The sequence below is a fragment of the Vidua macroura genome, chromosome 19, assembly GCF_024509145.1.
Source record: "Vidua macroura isolate BioBank_ID:100142 chromosome 19, ASM2450914v1, whole genome shotgun sequence".
In the NCBI taxonomy this organism is placed as follows: Eukaryota; Metazoa; Chordata; class Aves; order Passeriformes; family Viduidae; genus Vidua; species Vidua macroura.
This window is the reverse complement of record NC_071589.1, coordinates 12,505,827-12,524,352: the sequence shown is the minus strand read 5'-3', so window position 1 is coordinate 12,524,352 and position 18,526 is coordinate 12,505,827. Positions and strand designations below refer to the sequence as shown.

Genomic DNA, 18,526 nt, shown 5'->3' with positions numbered 1-18,526 from the left:
TGATGAGTCTTCTCTCATGAGCTTCACTGCTGCAGGACTGGAAGGGAAATGTGAAATTAGAGCTAGGACAGGTCGGGCAGGTGCTGCAGGGGCCACTCAGAGCAGGGTGGTGGTGCCTGGAGGACACAGGTGTCCTACCCTGCTCCAGCACCCCTTTCCAGCTGTGAAATCTTTTCTGTTAGTGTGTAGGTTGTTTTGGCTTTTTTTTTTTTTTTTTTCCTTTAATTTGACTTTAACAATGTAAGGCTAGGAGGCGAAAGAGCAGCTCCACCTCTGTTCCAGCAGCCAGGGGACAAGGACACTCCAAGCTGTGCCTGGCTCCCGTGACACGCCCTGCTCTGCCTGAGGATGGGAAGCACTGACAATCCCAGAGGTGTCACCAAGGGGACAGACAGAGAGATCTCCGTGAAGACAAACACCCAGAGCAGTTTTATTGGTTGCTGCCTCACTTGGTCATGCCTGAGAGCCAGCCCAGCTTGAAGAGGGACGGTGCCACCGTGTCCTCGTCGTCGGTGATGAGCTGCCGGAACAGGGAGCCCGGCCGTGCCGCCTCGTCCTCCCTGGGCAGCACAGCAGCTGCAGCCGGTCCCTTTGGGAAGACAAAAGTGACTCTGACTCTCACAGCACCCCCGGGGCTCCCTCTGTCCCCTCAGCAACGCGGGGCTGGAGTGCTGACACCCAGAGCGGTGTCACTGCTGGGTTAGTGACAGCCACACACCTCGCTGCTGGTAGCGACAGGCACTTGGCAGATAAAACCCCTGAGCGCTCATCAAAACCCTCTGAGCAGCAGGGCAGGGGCTGCTGCTCTCAGAGCAAGGGAGCACAGCGTGGTAGGAGCACAGCTGGTGCCCTTGCAGGAGCTGTTCTTGGAGAACTGTGGATTTTAACCTCTCCAGAAGAGTTTTAGCATTGAAGAAGGAGCAAGCGTCTGTCAGGGATCCTGGCAAGTGTGGCTAGCACAGGACACGGGTGTGCTGAGCACAGCAGTGACAGAACGAGCCAGACATCACTGCACACTCCTATGCTCTAGTCCAGCTGAGCTGTGAGAGGTAAGGAGTACCTTTGCTGGGAAGTTCTGGGCTTTTAAACACCCCTTCTGCTGGGCTCCAAGAAATGGAGAAGGAGAGTTGCAAATTGAACATCATCTCAAGTGACACTGGTAAAACCAGGCCTTTATTTGTCTTGGCTCTTGTCAACTCAACAACTTGTCCCAGTTGCCAAGACCACCACGGATAGATTGGGTTGGTAATAGGTAAAGGAAACATAAATTGCTGCTTCCCACAGCAGTGAGGTGTTCCTTGGCTCTCACCCAGCACACAGAGCTCCATCTAAGCAGCTGTTCTAAACTGGGGGAAATGGAGCAACAGAAAGATTGGCTGCTGCAGCTCAGCACCAGGGGAGCAGCAGGACACTCCTCACACAGCTGGGGTACCTGGCCAGGCCTCCTCAGGGGTTACAGGGCAGCATCCCACTGCAAAGGAGTTCAAGCATTAGCTCCTGTCCCTCAGCCTTTCTTGCAGCCCTCCTTGATGAGTTGTCTTTGATGCATTGCCCTCATCCATGTAAACCCCCACTGCCTCTGCAGCCTGCCACAGAGCAGTGGCCCCAAAACCACAGGGGCAAAGGGTGGGTGGGGTTTTGGAGGGTCCTGGAGAAATCCACCCCATCCCCTGCTGTGCTGCCGTAATGATTCATTTTACTGCAAATAAAAATCAGGTGAAATAATGTTTGGCTACTTTCTTCTTTGCCTACAAACTCCAGTGTCAGGGGGACAGTGAATACTGGGAAAATATTCCTATTTTTACAGCTCAGTTCAAACACCAACCTGGACTCTTTCTGTGCTCCTGGCAGTGGACTTGCTCTTCCGTGAGCTCGACATGCTCAGTGGCAAAAGTCCAAACCTTAAGAAATGGAAGAAAGAAATGTGGGAAGCAGTGATTCCAGAGCAGCTTCCCAGAGGCAGCAGAATGCCTGGAAGAGCTGGGTGCCTCACCTGATCTGGCTGGATGCTAAGGGCAGGATGTTGTGGAGCTCCTGCGAGCTCAGCGCGCCGGCCCTGCTCGTGTACTGGTTCTCTGTCCCAGTCAGCAGGCCAAAGAGAACCTGGAAGGCAGCAGGAGATGCTTGGATTTGGGGAAGAGAAGCTGGAAGGCACCAGGATTTGGGGAAGAGAAGCTGGAAAGCACCAGAGCTTCCTGGATTTGGGGTTCCTGCAGAGCTGACCCCACACCACGTGCTAAGTCCACTGTCACACCATCACCCACTGAGTGTGAACACCCAAGTGTCTCCCTTCCCCCTCTTAACTCTGGTGTTTAATTATTCCCACAGCTCAGTCCCAGACCTGTTTCAGCACTACTTAACCCCATTAGTGTTGCACAGGCTCTGGTGAATCCTGTTAGATAAAGTTCAGCCAGCCCCACACGCCGGGCTGTGCAGCCTGCTCAGCCAGCTCCTCTTATCTTCAGCTGGCACTGAACATTCTTCCCCTTCCCAAGCAAGTGCCAGTGCTTATCTTGAGGCATTAAGCAGTTTAAAGCCAGCCCAGCTGCCCTGCTGGAGGCACTCTGCAGTTTCCCTGCTCCCTACCGAGGTTCTCTGCACCAGGCGGTTCAGGTTGCTGTTCAGGTGTGGGGTGAACACATCCAGGTCGAAGGGATCGATGTGTCCCTCCAGGAAGTCGATGACCTTCTCAATCCTGCAGGCAGAGCAGAGGGCTCCTGTCAGGGCTGACATCCTGGTGATGCCAGCTCTGAAGCAGCCAGGGATTTCCTGTCTGGGGTGACTGAGCACAACGGGAATTACTCAGCAGAACAGCAGCTGCCCCAAGGGTTTCCAGCTCTTACACAACCCCAGCAGCAGGAACCTGCTCCCCGTGGTACCCCCAAGGCTTTAACTCTCGGCTGGAAGCTCAACTGCTCTGTCCAGGGGCACCCTCTGAGGGGATTCTATGGACACAAGGAGGGGGACCAGCCCATGGCCACAGAACCCCACCCCTCCTGTGTTTTGAGGATGAGCTCAGTGTTTGAGCAGTGTCAGAGCTTGGAGCTTGCACTGTTTTGGGGCTCCCCAAAGCATTGCTGGACGATGTGAACCCCAGAATGTGCCATACCCGGAGTCCTGCTTGATCCTGCTGGGTTTTGAGTCCTCACTCTTGGCTGTCAGGATGATGCTGAGGTACCTCAGGTCGTAGAGTAACTGCAGAGCCCTGCTCTGGGTCAGGGGGAAGCTGTCCGGCCTCTGCAAACGGGACAGGCAGGAATGGGGCTCCTCCTGGCCCAGGGGAGGCTGCCCAAGGGGCAATATTTGACAACACCAACCCCAAGGCACAACCAGAGTGTGAAATCTGGTGTCTGCCTCAGCTGTGGGCAAGGCAGGGCGAGTGTAAGGGTGTCCCCTTTTCCAGCTGTCAGGACAGGCATTTTCTGTTCCAGGAGCTGGATGTGTCCCTGCATTCCCAGGCACGCTCCCATCCCACACCCAGGTACCTTCTCCTGCTTCTGCTCCACCAGCTTCCCATAGGCAGCGAGCACCTCTGCCATGCAGCTCCTCAGCAGCTCCTGCAGGGTGACCTTGGGCAGGGTGTGCCCCCCAACCCTGTTCACCTCCTGGCACAGGCTGAACAGGAGGCACTGCACGTGCCACGAGGGCTGGGCGGGAGGACAGAGTTTATTTGCAGTTGCTCTGTAAACTCCGTTCCCTTCCACATCCCTTCAGATGGCTGCTGGGAGTGTCCCACTTCCTCAGCAGCCACAAAGCTCTGCCCCTCAGCTTGGCTCAGGCATCTCACAGGGTCTGGGGTACTGACACCCCCAGATTTTGGGTTACAGCACCTCCCAAAGTTCCCAGAAGACTCTACCAGACACTGAGTGAGAAGAGAACTGCTGGTGCATCTTCTGTCAGCACAGACCCTGCTCTGCCCACCCACTCCCTGGGGCTGTTCCTCCCTCATCTCCTGGGCCTCCTGAATTCCCACCCAGCTGCTTTTCCCCTCAGATAAGAGAATTCACTGCATAAGGCTCACTGCATTTCCCTGTCCAGCCCCTCCCGTGCTCTGCAAACACAGAACTCACTCCAGGCCTGGCCCTCCGCCCCCTGTCACCTGCTCTGTCCCTGTGACGTCCTTCCTGTGCCACCACCACACCCTTGGGAAGCCACACGTCTCAGTTCCCTTAGGATTCCACAGTCCCACTGTTGCAGCCCTGTCCTTCAGTGCATCCAACTTCCATGGAACCTCTCTCCTGGGACCTCTGTGTCTAAACCAGGCCTAAGTGCTCCTCTGGCTCAGCTTTACAGGATCTGGGCCAACCTTGCTCACACAGAGATAAACAGTGACAATGACCTATTTCCTTCCTCTGACCTCTGTCCTCACGAGGTGAGTAACTCAAAGAGCACCAGAGCGTGTCTGTCCTCTGCTCCTGACACCAAACACCCTCCCCAGCAGCTCAGCGAGTGGTTCTGGCAGCAGTGCCGGGCTGCTCCCACAGGCTGCTCCTCATACCTGCACAGGCAGCCGGATCTTGGACGTCACGCTGCTCCCAGACTCAGTTTCCTCCTGGATTTCGATCTCGTCCCAGTTGGTGGCCGTGGCCAGGACAGAGCCAGCCGTGTCGAGCAGCAACGTGTGGGTGAAGCACTGCACCAGGCCCTGGAGCACAACAGTGAAAGGACACTCCTAGCAGGGCCAAGGCCAGCCAGCCCACCCTGCCTGTGACTGCTGCACCCCTGCACCTCCCAAAGTGAACCTCAGGGACACCAAGGCATGGAGCCACCCCTCCCTGACCGGCCAGCAGCACAGGGAGCTCTGGGCAGCCCCAGCGAGGGAACCCTCCCCAAAACCATCTCTGAGGAGGGAAACTGCTCCTTACTTTGGTGACAGCCGAGCTCCAGAGCTGATAGGCCACCAGGCTTTGCTGCAGGAGCTCTGCCTTCACCTCCTGCCACTTGGCCAGCTCGGGGGGCACTTCCTGGGCTTTGCCCTTGCCCAGCTTCTTGGCAGAGCGCGGCTCCTTGGGCGCCGACTCCGCGCCGCCCGCCTGGCCCAGCACACAGCGCTGCAGGTGAGGGCACAGCTCGGGCAGGGCCTGGCACAGCCTGGCCATGAAGAGCACGGCGTTGAGCCTGGCGTCCCCAGGGGGATCCAGCTGGCTCTGGGCACTCTGGAGCTGCTCCTGGACGCAGCCCAGGAGGTGCCGGACGCAGGCGACGCAGCGGTCGCGGAGCAGCCCCTGCACGGTGCCGGCGTCGGCGAAGCGGTCGAAGGCGGAGCGCGGTGGCGCCGCGGGCTCCTTGGGGACAGAGTCGTCCCCGGGGAGGTAGGACAGGACATCCTCCAGCCTGGCCTTCAGCTTGGAGTCCAGCGTGGAGCAGAAGCTCTGCACGCACGGAGTGAGCGCCTGTGCCTTCATGGCCAGCCCGCTCCTGGCGAAGGGCCCGCGCTGCCCCACGCTGACCCACGCCGCGTCCCCGGGCAGGTCCCCGGGGCTCTCCGACCACAGGAACAGGGCCACGTTGTGTTCCAGCTGGATCTGCTTGCTCAGGGCACCGCTGCCAGCTTTCACTTCCAGCTCCTGCAAGGCTACAGCCAGCAGCTGCTTGGAGCTGCTGGAGATGGAGTCGAAGCCTTCTTTGGTCAGCGTCTGCAACGGAACGAGGAAAAAAAAACAATTTCAGTGTGCCACTAAAACACACCCTGAGTGCACTGTGAGCTGGGGGTGCAGAGCAAGGCTCCCCACAGCGCAGCACCCACCTGCAGCCTGTCCAGGAAGAGCTGCTGCAGCAGCTCCTCCCAGAAGGACACAGGCCTGTCCAGCAGGCGCCGGCACACGGCCTCCCAGTTGTGGCTGCTGGACTCGCTGGAGAACAGCTCCCACACGGCATCACGGATCCCTGCCAGCCCCTTCATGCTCTTCACGTACACCAGCAGGGTCCTGACCCCCGTCCTGATGTCATCACTGCACCTGCAGGCAAAGTTTCACCTTGGTGAGGGGGGCGAGGCCCTGGCACAGGGTGCCCGGCTGCTGGGTGTGCTGTGCTGCCTCTGGCTGCTTCCGTCAGGGAGGAGGATGAGGAGGACGAGGGGATGAGGAGGAAGTCGGCCAGGCTGGGATTGCCCTGTCCCACTCACATGTTGATCCACTGCTGCAGGGTCTCCCTGAGGTACTCCTGGCTGATGGGGTGCGCCAGGGTCCGCAGGGCCGGCTGGAATTCCACCACGGACTCAGGCAGGTACTTGAACCAGCTGCTCAGCTTCAGATCCTCCTCCAGCACCCCTCCTCTCCCTGCAATCACAGCCAGGGATCAGCCCAGCACGGGGCACCCTCCCGCCTGCACACCTGGGCAGGTGCAGGCCTCACCTGCGGGGTTCTGGCCCGTGCTGCTCTCCAGGGTGGAGAAGAGCAATCCACAGGGCAGGGCTGGCTCCGGGGCCATCCCCTCGGGCACGGTGTAGAAGAGAGCGTGGGCCTGGTACAGCGTGGTGCCGAGCAGCTCCATCAGGGAACACACCTGAGCTTTGATACCTGCGCCTGCAGAGAGGTGACTTTGAGCCAAGGCAGCCCTTCAGCACAGGTCAGTGGCGCCGTGGTCCCTTCCAGGGAAGGGCTGGAGGGCAAAGAACTCAGCCTCATGCCCCACCTGCTTCCCCATTACAGGTGGGCTTGGCCTAAGCCCCTGAGAACTGTGAATTTTTGTGCACTTTTGCAGTGTCCCTGCCACCAGGAGATTTATGGGAATTGCCCGGGGGCAGGAGGAGGCGAAGGGCAGGCTCTCCCCCCGAGCTCGAGCTCCCCAAGCAGCAGCCCCGCGGCACTGACCGTGGTGTGGCTGGTTGAGCAGCTGCTGGATGGCCAGTTTCCTGGCCAGCAGGAAGTCAGCCAGGGCCTGGCGTGGGGAGCTGTCCTCCAGCAGCATGATGGCACACAGGGCTTCTGCCACCGCCTGGTCCGAGCCCGTGGGGCAGCGCAGCAGGGCCTTGCTCTCCTGCAGGATGGTGGATCTGCCACAAGGAAGCAGCTGGGAGTCACTGCCCGAGCCACACGCTCAGCTGGGCTCGCGTGGTGGCTGCCAAAGTGACTCTTGTCCACGCTGTGCCACTCGTATCTGGATATTACAGGACTGGTGAGATGGTTTTTGTGCCAGGCTCAATGTGGAATGGTTTGGGTTGGAAAGGATCTTCCTAAACCTCTGTCCTGTTAGCTGATGGAGCCGCCAGGCTGTGCTTGCTGGCCATGGGGTATCCCCTCACGTGCCTCTTTCCCTGCCTGCCAGCTCTCCAGGGCATTCCTGGGGCACTGTGCTCCCAGCTTGGCACCTGCCCCAGCCCAGGATCCTGCCCTGGGCTTTCCTGTGGGATGCAGGTGCAGCTGCCTCTGGGGCAGCTGAATTCCCCCACTTTGCTGCAGCTGATTTCTGTGCTGCCTTCCCTGGGCCGTGTCTGAGCGAGTCCCACTGCCAGGGAGCTCTTTGGGCTGCCAGGCACCTTTAGGATGGGGCAGCTCCAAACCCCTGAACCACGCCGCTCCGAGTCTCACCCACCTTCCAGGATGGAGCACTGGGACACTTCCAGGCATGGGGACATCCAAAACCTCTCAAGGTAACCTGTGCCAGGGCCTCACCCAGCCCTTCCCACCTCACCCAGCCCCATGCCCGGCGCACCTGAGGTGGCTGGCGGCCGCCACTTGTCGCAGCAGGATGGGGAAGCGGGCGAGGATGGGGCTGCAGCGGGCTCGGGGGGCGTCCAGCTGCAGCTGCCGGCGCAGGTGAGCCCCGAGCAGGTGGAGCCGGGCGGCGGGCAGGTAGCGACCCCCTTCCACCGCCCCCCAGACCCGCTCGGGGACCTCCAGCAGCAGCTTCAGCTGTGCCGCCGCCGCGTAAAAACTCTGCTGAGCTGCTGGGCGAACCTGGAGAGGAAACACGGGGCTCAGGGGAGAACGAGGGGATGGGGGAAGAGACGGGGATAAAAGAGGGGCAGGAACAGGGGATGAGCAGAGAGAAGGGATGGGGAAAAAGAGGGGATGGGGGATAAAAAAGGGGCAGGAATAGGGGATGAGTGGGGAGAAAGGATGGGGGAATAGACAGGGATAAAAGAGGAGCAAGAATAGGGGATGAGTGGGGAGAAGGGATGGGGGAGTAGATGGGGGATAAGAGGGGCAGAAACAGGGGATGAGTGGAGGAAGGGATGGGGAGAAAGAGGGGATGAGGGAATAGACAGGGATAAAAGAGGAGCAAGAATAGGGGATAAGTGGGGAGAAGGGATGGGGAGAAAGAGGGGATGGGGGAATAGACAGGGATAAAAGAGGGGCAGGAACAGGGGATGATGGAGAGAAGGGATGGGGGAGTAGATGGGGGATAAGAGGGGCAGAAACAGGGGATGAGCAGAGAGAAGGGATGGGGAGAAAGAGGGGATGGGGGAATAGACAGGGATAAAAGAGGGGCAGGAATAGGGGATGAGTGGGCAGAAGGGTTGGGGAGAAAGAGGGGATGGGGCATAAAAGAGGGGCAGGAATAGGGGATGACAGAGAGAAGGGATGGGGGAATAGACAGGGATAAAAGAGGGACAGGAACAGGCGATGAGTGGACAGAAGAAGGGATGGGGAGGAAGAGAAGAAGATGGGAAAGGGGCGAGAGCGGGAGGGAGATGGAGAGGGGGGACACGAATGGGTCCAAGGGGGAAAGAGGCCACGAGGGGCTCTGCCCGCCGCCCCTCACCGTGCCGGCGGGGCCGGGCCGGGCCGCGCCGCCGCGCTGCAGCCCCCGCACGGCGCCCAGCAGGCGCTCGGCGCTCCGCCGCATCTCGGCGATGGTGTCGGCCGCCTCGATGAGGTCCCGGTAGCGCTCGCCCACCATCTGCCGCAGCTCCTCCCGCTTCTGCTCGATGCCGGCGCGCAGCCGCCGCTCCACCGCCCGCAGCTCGGCCGCCGTGTGCGCCTCGAACAGCGCCTCGGCCTCGGCGCCGCGCGTCGCCATCGCCGCCACGACACCGGCACCGACACCGGCACCGGGCCCGGGCCGCGCCGCCGGGGCCGCCGCCGCCATCTTGGGCACGGGAAGGGGACGGCGCTTCCGGGCGTCACCGCTGGGCGGCGCCGCCATCTTTGTGCCGGGCACGGGCGCGCCCGGCTGTGTTGCCACGGAGGCGCCGCCATCTTTGTGCCGGGCACGGGCGCGCCCGGCTGTGTTGCCACGGAGGCGCCGCCATCTTTGTGCCGGGCACGGGCGCGCCCGGCTGTGTTGCCACGGAGGCGGCGCCATCTTCGTGCCGGGCACATCCAGGCCCGGGTGCCGATGGCAGCGCCGCCATCTTTGTGCCGGGCACAGCCTGGTACGTCGTGGTGCCGAGGAGCTCCATCAGGGAACGCACCTGAGTTTTGATACCTGCGCCTGCGCAGAGGTGACTTTGAGCCAAGGCACCCTTCAGCACAGGTCAGTGGCGCCGTGGTCCCTTCCAGGGAAGGGCTCAGCCTCATGCCCCACCTGCTTCCCCATTACAGGTGAGCTTGGCCTAAGCCCCTGAGAACTGTGAATTTTTGCCACGGCAGCGCCGCCGCCATCTTTGTGCCGGGCACAGCCGCACCCCGGTGCCGTTTCCATGGCAGCGCCGCCATCTTTGTGCCGGGCACAGCCGCGTTCCCACGGCGACGCGGCCAGAGGGGAGCAAACGCCGCTTTATTTATTTTATTTATCGTTTGTTTATTTATTTAATTGCGTTTGCTTTTTCTTCCCCGTTTCCCGGGAAACGGGGCGGGCTCCGCGGCCTGCGGGTGCCGCTGTCACCCCACACACCCCGGGAGGTTTCGCCCTCAGGGCGCGGGGGCTTGGTTCGATCAGGGCTTCCAAAATCACCGCTCTGAGCACCGGGATGTTCCCCCAAAATCCATCCGGGATGAGGCGGGACGGGACTGAGCTTTAAGGTCCCTTCCATCCCCAGGGCAGAGGCAGATCCAGAGGCAGGCAGGATCTGAGGGAGACGCTGCTGTGTCAGAGCAGGTGGGCTCGGCTGTGAGGCTGTTGTATTCAAATCCCGTAACCTCCCCCGCTTTGTGCTGGAAATTGAGATGGGAAGAAAAAGAATCCCAGGTGTTTTGGAGTGGTTTGGTTTATTTGCGTGGGCAGTGTTTTTTTTATTTATAGGAGTTGGTAAACTCTGCTCCCAGGGACAGGACGAAAGTGCCTCGAACAGTGCCAGGGCAGGGGCAGGTTGGACATCAGGAGGAATTTCTTCATGGAAAGGGCTGTCGGGCACTGGAGGTGCAGTGTGCCCATTCCTGGAGGGATTTAAAGCTGTGTGGATGTGGCACTTGGGGACACGGTCAGTGGTGGCCCTGGCAGTGCCAAGGTTGGACTCGGTGATCTTTGAGGGGTTTTCCAACCTGAACAGTTCTGGGATGCTCTCGCAGGGAGGTGTCCAAGCCTGGCTCATATCCCCCAGCTCCGACACACACAAAAAACCCACAAACTGTAGGAAAACTCTTTTATTTCCCTCCCCGTGGCACAGACTGTGGCAGTCTTCTCTGTGGGAAGGCTCAGTCCCACACTGGGACACTGAGGAACGACTGCCAGGGAGGAAAGCAGGGCTGGGAGCAGGGACACGGCCTCGGCATGTCCTGGTCACCACGGATCCACTGACAGGGCACAGCCACGGACACGGGGCATGGACGGTGCTGCTGGGGAGCCCTGGATCTCTGCAGGGAGCAGAGACCTCACCTCACCCTCCTTGCCCTGCAGAAGTCACCTGGCAGAGTGGCAGCAGCCTCCGTGGTCCCTTCCGGCTCGTGCACGGTGCCACCACCAACCCCCTGGCACCCGGGGTGGGCGAGGGGGAGCCAAGGGCGCCCTGTGGGGCTGTGCCAGTGAACAGAAAACCCCCCTGGGCACATCCAGTATATACAATTTACATATATTTACAGTCAGCCATCCCGTCCCTCCTCCCTGACACGGCGTGGGGTGGGATGGAGGGGTGGATGGAGTCCATGGAGGGATGGATAGAGGGAGTGGCCAGGCTTTGCATCCCTCAGCACCTCCTGGCTGGGACACTGCTGGAGGAGGATCCTCCCAGTCTGGCCCTCCTGTTCTGGCTTTTCACAGTCCAGGTCCTGGAGCAAGCAGGGAGTGGAGCTGAAATCCCTCAGGATAGCCAGGTGCCAGGCTGGGTGTCAGAGGCTGGCAGGGAAGGGCAGAGCAGCAGGGCCCGTTCCAGACTCGGCAGTAGGAAGGCAGCTTTGGGGTGTGCTGCGTCCTTCGCTCGTGCCTCGCTGGTGATCCCCCCTTGGAGCAGCAGCAGGGAGGGGATGGAGACTCTCCCTGAGCAGTTTGGAATCGGCTCTGAGGTGGGATCGGAGCCTGGGAGCTCTCCTCGCCTGAGGTGGGGCTGGATGGGGACCTGGGCAGTTCTGGGACCTCTCGGTGGAGTGTCCCACAAAGACAAGGCTGTTCCCACGGTGGCAGGGTGGGGAAACGCCCCGCACCCACGGCAGTGCAGTTCAGGAGGAGATTATTTCAGTCCAGGGCGGCGCTGGAGCCGGCACGAGGAGCTGCAGAGATGCTCCAGGTCCAGCCCCAGCCCCTCCTGCCCACCCGAGCAGGATTTGGCTGTGGAGCACAGCAGAGTGCCCAGAGCCAGGCTGGGTCTGAGGGGACACCGGGGGATGCCCAGCCCAGCCACAGCCCTGCTGAGGAAGGGGACAGCAGGGGTGTCTCCGTGCAGGTCGATCCCGTGGGACAGAGGAGCTGTGGAGCCACTCCTCAGCCTCGCTGGAGGAAGCAGCAGTGAGGAGGAAAAGGGGGAATTGGTTCCCACAGGCTTTGGAGAGGCCACGCAGGGACTGGAAGGCTGGTGCAGGAGTGACCCAGATCCCTGCTCCAGGCATCCCGGGGAGCTTGTGGCACACCCCAATCCGTGCTTCCCTGGGATTTGGGAAAACTCCCTGCCTCTCCAGGCAGGAGCTGTCAGTACTCCCTGCTGCCCGGGCCAGTCTGTGTGTGAAGCACTTGCAGGCTCAGTCTCTTGGCTCTGCAGTCACCAGCAGAGATTTCTCACCCCGCCGCCAGCAGCCCTGCGAGGCTTTGCAGAGCAGATCCAATCTGAGGTCAAGTTCCCACTAAAATCAAGTGGCTGGGAAGGAAAACTTCGTTACCGGCAGCAGCAGCAGCGGGGCTGATGTTTATTAGTCAGCAATGAACAGCAGAAGGTTTTATTTTGCTGGTTTTACAGCCACTGGTGGGCCGTGGCTGCAGCTCCCTCCCAGCACTCCAAGGCAGCACATTTTGCTTTCCTGCTCTTTTTCCTCCGTGAGCTGTGGAAAGGTGGCCAAGGAGAGCCCTGGCAGCCCCCAGGAGCCACCTCGTGCCCCTGCCCTGCTGCGTCCTGCCTCGGTGGCCTTTGGGATGTTGGTGGCAGCGCCCCACGCCCCTATTCCTCACCTGCAGCCCCGTTATCCCCATCCCAGCAAAGCGGGGACACATTTCAGATCCCACCCTGAGCACCCAGAAGTGGGGTTTGCCAGGGCAAAGCTGACCTGGGCAGGGAATTCCCGGGATTTCTGTATTTCCACATGAAACCAGCGCAGAGGGAGGTGCTCCCAGCTGGAGGCTCCTGCTCCAGTTGGGAACAGGTGTCCCCCCCATCATCCATCGGGATTTTGCTGGCAGGGCTTGCCCGGACACGGCTGGGATGGAGTCAGACAGCGGCAAACCCGGGTTTGGCCTGGCTGCAGGTGAGATCTGGGGGCTCCACACATCCCCCCTCCCCACTGCACGCCTCTCTCCACGCACACGCCTCCCCCACGGAGAGCCCACGGCGGCACTGACGCATCGCTGCGGCGGTGACACCCAGCCCAGCCCCGCCGCCGGCCCTCCCCGGGCGGCGTTTCACCGTGCCCCGAGCTGCTGCTGCAATTCCTGCAGCGTCAGCAGCGACCCGCCGTGCCCCGAGCCCGGGGTCAGCCGCACTGCCCACACCAGGGCCGTGCTCGGTGCCCAGCGAGGGGACAGGGAGGTGCCACACGGGCACCTGAACGCTGGCAGTGCTCCTCGGAGGAGCAGGAAAGAGTTAAAAGCAAACAATTGCTGACATGGCTCTGCTTTGTCTTGCAGTAAATGCAGCGTCCGACAGAGGCAGGAGCAGGTAGCCAGCCTGGCACCCTTTTGTGGCACAGCAGGATGGGATGCCCCAGGCTGGGATTTGCTGCAGGAGCTGGGCAGAGCCATGGGAAAACTCCAGCCAGAGCAGGAGCATCACCTGGCTGAGCAAGTGGGACCCCAAGGCAGGTGGCACCCGGTGCAGCCTCACCTCCCACATTGTACTGCGGGGCAAAGCTCCGTTCTGCTGGTGACGGTGGCACCAGGGTGGGCTGGCACAGGGCAGGGTGACCGAGCCCCGGCTGTTCCCTCCACCTAAACCCCCCCCTGAGCGTTCCCACGGCTCAGCTCTGGAACAGGGGCCTGTGAACGGATCCGGCCTCTGGCGCAGCAGCTGCTCCGGGTGCTCCGGGAGGAAGCCGGCACTTCTCCCTCTCCCCTGGGCTTTCCCCGCAGCTCCGGAGCCAAGGAGGGGCTCCGCTGGGGGGTCAGAGCCCCGGGTTTGTGCCGAGCTGGGAGGGCAGCCAGGGACAGGGACAGAGCCGAACGAGTCGGGACATCTTGGGAAGGCAAATAGAGCGGATGTGGGGCCAGCCCACATCCCTCACACAGTGCAGGATCCGGATCCAGGGGGATGGATCCGTGCTGCTGCCCTGCCCTTCCTCATCCCCTGCTGCTGGGAGCCCCGTTGTCTGCTCTGCCCGCTCCCTTCGGCTCGGACAAGGGTGGGGACCGAGTCCTCAGCACCCCCTGCCCATCCCCATCCTCTCCAGCGTGACTTGCCTGGAAGGAGCAGGGAGGTGTCACCCCAGAGATCCTCGGAGCCGTGGCCGGACAAACCCCGATCTCAGCCGGGTGCAGGAGCCGCTGGCAGCGCGAGGTGCCCGTGCCAGGCTTCTCCAACGTGTCACGGCTGCTGAAACACTTCCAAGGATTTCCCAGCAGGGAGCGGAGCGCTCGTGGTGCCCGGAGCAGCGGTGGCGGCCGCCGGCGCAGCGTGGGACCGGCCGATGCGGGCGGTGGGAGGGGCAGCGGCTACCGGGGAGGGCCAAGGGGGAAATTCTCCATCCGAGGAGAAAATCTGCGGGCGGGTGACGCCGCGGCAGGGGCAGGGAAAGGGCTCTGCAGCAGCGGGACACGGCAGGGCTGGAGGCGGCAGAGGGGCTGCTGCGGGGGCAGAGCTGCTTCCCGTGGGGAAGTCACCTCGGTGCTGGCGTGTCCCCTCCGGGCAGGGCGGCTGCGGCAGTCACAGAGCGCGGGGAGGCGGCAGGGCACGCGGCGGAGCAGGGAATAACCGGGGGAAAACGCAATCCCAAACATCCTGGTCTCCTCGGGAGGGACACTCGCCGGCAGCTCCCACCAGGTCGGTGCGTCCCCGTGTTGTCACACACCTGTGGCCTCGGCTCCTCCTGAGGTCCCCGGGTGTGTCCAGGTGCAGAGCCCCGAGGGTGGCACGGGGGACCCAGCAGAGCCGCCCCGGCCGTACCTGTGCCCGCGGTGGCATTTTGGTGTCGCCGTGAGTTGTCTTTGTTTTCCTGGCGAGGCGGCTCCTCCTGACCCGTATCCTTCCCAGCACTCGAAAGCCAACCCAGCAGAGAGGAGCCCAGCAGAGGAGCCCCGAGGCCACCGCGTGCTCACAGCCGTCCCCTCAGGTGGCATTCCTGCCCCGACCCCGTGCTGCCACCCCCCTGCTGCAGCCGGGAGCCAGCGGGAAGGGGAGGGGCGCAGGCAGGACAAACCCCGCCGTCCCCTCAGATGCTCGTCTGCAGGTCACCGTTGAGCAGGGTCCTCTGGGTTTCCGTGGTCTCGTTGAGGCGGGATTTGTCCTGCTTGCTGTCGCTGCGGTCGGCCTCGTCCATGCCGCTGACCTTCACCAGGCACAGGACGTTCTGAAAGCTCTTCTTGAAGTTGTCGGACAGGAAGGCGTAGAGGATGGGGTTGGCACAGCTGTTGGCGTAGCTCAGGACCACCACGAAGTCGAACATGCCCTTGAGGACGGGCGTGGGCACGATCATGACGGACACGGAGGAGACGTTGAAGATGTAGAAGGGGAGCCAGCAGAAGATGAAGACGGCGACCACGATGGACACCATCCTGGTGACTTTCTTCTCGGACTTTTTCCTCTTGGAGGAGCCCACCCTGATGCCCGAGGATTTGACTTTGATGATGATGAACAGGTAGCAAAGGCAGATGATGGTGAGAGGCACCAGGAAGCCCAGGATGAAGGCGTAGATGATGAATCCCGTGTACCAGGCGCCCGACTCTCCCGGCCAGATGATGGTGCAGCTACTCCTGCCGTGGTTGTGCTGCACCCCAGCATAAATCATGATGGGCATGATCACCAGCAGGGAGACGCCCCAAACGGCCACGTTGATCATTTTGGCTGTCCTGGGCCGCCTCCACTTGGCAGATTTGATGGGATGGACCACAGCCAGGTAGCGGTCCACGCTCATAACCGTCAGGCAGAAGATACTGGTGAACTGGTTGATGCCATCCACCGTCATGACAATCCTGCAGAGGGCCTTGCCGAAGGGCCAGTGCACCAGGGCCACCTGCATGGCCAGGAAGGGCAGCCCGAGCATGAAGAGCTCGTCGGCGATGGCCAGGTTGAGGATGTAGATGTTGGTGATGGTTTTCATCTTGGCGTAGCGGAGGATGACGTAGATGACCAGCGTGTTGCCGCACAGCCCGATGATGCAGACCACGAAGTAGATGAAGGTGAGGATGGCGTTGCTGGTCAGGTCAAAGTGCTGGCCCGTGGCGTTCTGGGAGGTGTTGCTGGGCGCCTCCAGGGAGAAGTTGTCGAAGGGGGAGGCCGGGGAGAACCAGAAGGCGGTGGCGTTGGGCAGCTCGTACTCCAGCTCCATGGCTCTCCCTGGGCACTGCTGGCTCACAGGAGCCGAGATGTCATCTTCCCTGGCTCTGGGGAGAGAGGAGAAGATTCTAGAAATCACGGAGTAAATAGGAATGAAGGGATTCCTGGGGAGGATCTGTCCATCCTGCTGCCAAGCTCAGCGGGAGAGAGGCTCCCTGCAGCGGGGGGTTCCCAACCCACCTCCCCATGTCCCCTCCTGGAGCAGCCTGCCCGAGCACGCCACAGCTCCTCCTGGCTCTGGCGATCCCGGAGCCTTTACGACTCCACAAATCCAACCGGTGCGTCCCGGTGGGTGCGACTGATGCCCGGGAGCACCGAACGCCGAGGAAAAGCCTCCTCCTCTCCCGGCCGTTCGGCGAGTGCAGCCCCTTCCCTCCCAGCCAACACCCGCACGCCGAGCCCGGGCGGCTCCGGTGGGCGACGAACTCGCTGCGAGGAGCCCCCGAGCCCCGGCCCCGTCTCTCCGCTGCAGAGGGCACCGGGCGGTGCTGCCTCGCCGCTCACCTGCTCCCGCCGCCGCCCGGCCCGGCCCGGCGGGCACCGGGGAGGCGCCGGCAGCGCCGCTGCCCCGCTGGGCTCCGCTCGGTTCCGCACCGCACGGCTCCCTCCGCACGGCTCCCCGCACCCGCTCCCGGCGCGGCTCCGCCGCTGGACCAGCGCACCGGCTGCGCCCCGCCCCGCGCGGGGCGGCTCTGCGGGGCCGGGGCGGGGACAGCCCGCAGCGCCCTGCGCTGCCCACCCTGCGCTGCCCACCTTCCCCACACTGCCCACCCTGTCCTGCCCACCCTGCTCTGCCCTCCTTTGCCCGTGCTGCCCACCCTGCCCTGTCCACCCTGCCCTGTCCATCCTGTTCTGTCCATCCTGCTCTATCCACCCTGCTCTGTCCATCCAGCTCTGTCCATCCTGCCCTGTCCACCCTGCTCTGTCCACCCTGTTCTGTCCATCCTGCCCTGTCCACCCTGCCCTGTCCATCCTGTTCTGTCCACCCTGTTCTGTCCACCCTGCTCTGTCCACCCTGCTCTGTCCATCCTGCTCTGTCCACCCTGCGCTGCCCACCCTGCGCTGCCCACCTCCCCACACTGCCCACCCTGCTCTGTCCTCCTTTGCCCGTGCTGTCCACCCTGCCCTGTCCACCCTGCCCTGTCCACCCTGCCCTGTCCACCCTGCCCTGTCCATCCTGTTCTGTCCACCCTACGCTGCCCACCTTCCCCACACTGCCCACCCTGTCCTGCCCACCCTGCTCTGCCCACCCCGCCTGCGTTCCCTCTCCTGCCGTGCCCACCCTGCCTCCAGCCCTTCCATCCAGCTAGGTTTTGGTTCCAGCCATGGCCTCAGCTTCTCCAGAGCCGCCAGGGAGAGGGCAACGTGCTGGCCGTGCTGTGACCCCAATGGAGGGTGACCCAAAAGGCTTCTGAGAGCCCCAAAGGAATGCTGGAGGTGCCTTGGCCCCAGGAGTTTGCATCTTGCCTCCACAGCCAAGCCAAGGCAGGTCCTTGCTGGTCCTCCCATCTGGGAGAAGTCAGAAGGTGATGCTGAAATATTTGGGGTCTCTGGGGACTTGTGCAGTACAGGTGGCTCCTGCCACAGCCTCTCCCTGGACGAGGAAGACCAAAAAGGAGAGATTTGGGGCAGATAACCTCTGCTGTGGTTTGTTTGGGATCTTGAGAGCAATTAAATTATCTCTATTCCTGCCCCCCTTCCCATCACTTGTCCAGGAGACAATAGAGAGCAGGAAATTAAGATTGGCTGTGAACAAAGAGCCCCGCGCTGAGGCTGCCGAGTGCGGCCGGGAGCTCCTCGTTTTCACTTCGCCATCCACTTCCCCAGGCGGATCTAAAGACATCAGGTCCTGGAGCACCGGCAGAGTCGTTATCAGCCTCATTAATCTTCAGGAGGCAGGAAAAAGCTGCTTCTGCTGAAGATGATGTGGGAATTAATGTCCCGGTAATAGTGGGAGAGGAGGGAGGGGGCGAAGGGGATCTCGGCTGGTGTGAATGGGATCGGATCTTTGGGGTGTCCCGAGGAACGGCAGTCCCTGGGTGGCTGCAGCGGCCCCCCGGAGGAGGAAGGACAGCCCAGGAGAGGGGTTTGGTGCCCTGTGACCTGTCCAGAGCTGTTTTATCCTCTCCTGGCTGGTTCCTGTGCCCAGCAGCGGTGCCCTTCCCTCGGCAGTGGTGGCTGTGAGCATTCCCAGCGCTGCCTCCTCGAATCTCCCCAGGAGCAGGTGACGCTGCCATGTCCCTCCCCTGGGTTCCTGGCACCGAGACCACCCCAGCCCGGCTGGCAGGGGTCTCTCCCGGCTGGAGAGAGCCCAGAGGGCTGGAGCAGCGGGGCAGGGGGAGCGCAGGGATCCCGGGGTGCTCCCAGCTCCTGGGGCTGCCGGGGGAGCAGCAGGGCTCCAGCCTCTCCCTGCTTTGCACTTCCACCTCGTTGGGAAGCCAGGGCCAGGGAGCTGGGGGAATCCAGCCAGTTCAGCCTGGCTGAACCCAGATCTGATCTTCATTAAAAACCCCATAAAATTAATGAAATGATGGCCCGGTGGGTGTTGAGGAGCCGATCGGAGCTGATCTCCATCCA

The 18,526-nt window shown here is 62.0% G+C and overlaps 3 protein-coding genes across 9 annotated transcripts in view; 1 reads left to right on the top strand and 2 right to left on the bottom strand.

Annotated features, from left to right (window-relative positions):
• Nucleotides 1-406: 406 nt before the first annotated feature.
• COG1 (component of oligomeric golgi complex 1) lies at nucleotides 407-9,334 on the bottom strand. 4 transcript variants are annotated; one of them, XM_053994917.1, is made up of 15 exons: nucleotides 8,707-9,010; nucleotides 7,654-7,898; nucleotides 6,813-6,994; nucleotides 6,354-6,524; nucleotides 6,125-6,278; nucleotides 5,747-5,957; nucleotides 4,866-5,636; nucleotides 4,499-4,645; nucleotides 3,486-3,647; nucleotides 3,110-3,237; nucleotides 2,587-2,695; nucleotides 1,994-2,103; nucleotides 1,826-1,901; nucleotides 1,433-1,471; nucleotides 407-589 (listed from the first exon to the last, which is right to left on the bottom strand). In XM_053994917.1, exons 1-14 carry the CDS (start codon nucleotides 8,962-8,964, stop codon nucleotides 1,454-1,456), a joined length of 2,742 nt encoding a protein of 913 aa, XP_053850892.1. In that variant the 5' UTR covers nucleotides 8,965-9,010; the 3' UTR covers nucleotides 407-589; nucleotides 1,433-1,453. The 4 variants fall into 4 exon arrangements, with proteins under 4 accessions (XP_053850892.1, XP_053850891.1, XP_053850894.1 ...); XM_053994916.1 differs by lacking the exon at nucleotides 1,433-1,471 and having other exon boundaries at nucleotides 8,707-9,334; XM_053994918.1 differs by lacking the exon at nucleotides 407-589 and having other exon boundaries at nucleotides 933-1,699.
• SLC39A11 (solute carrier family 39 member 11) overlaps nucleotides 9,334-18,526 on the top strand; it is a 92,226-nt gene continuing 83,033 nt past the window's right edge. For 2 of the 4 annotated variants that reach the window (XM_053994928.1, XM_053994925.1), the window contains exon 1: nucleotides 15,707-15,792. In XM_053994928.1, the coding sequence (XP_053850903.1) occupies nucleotides 15,787-15,792 (6 nt within the window). In that variant the 5' untranslated portion in view covers nucleotides 15,707-15,786. Of the gene's footprint in view, nucleotides 9,489-15,706; nucleotides 15,793-18,526 lie in introns of those variants that run through there. The other 2 variants (XM_053994926.1, XM_053994927.1) reach the window with 2 other exon arrangements.
• On the bottom strand, nucleotides 12,857-16,535 carry SSTR2 (somatostatin receptor 2). Its single transcript, XM_053994923.1, has 2 exons — nucleotides 16,454-16,535; nucleotides 12,857-15,996 (listed from the first exon to the last, which is right to left on the bottom strand). The coding sequence occupies exon 2, from the start codon at nucleotides 15,939-15,941 to the stop codon at nucleotides 14,826-14,828; it is 1,116 nt and encodes a 371-aa protein (XP_053850898.1). The 5' UTR covers nucleotides 15,942-15,996; nucleotides 16,454-16,535; the 3' UTR covers nucleotides 12,857-14,825.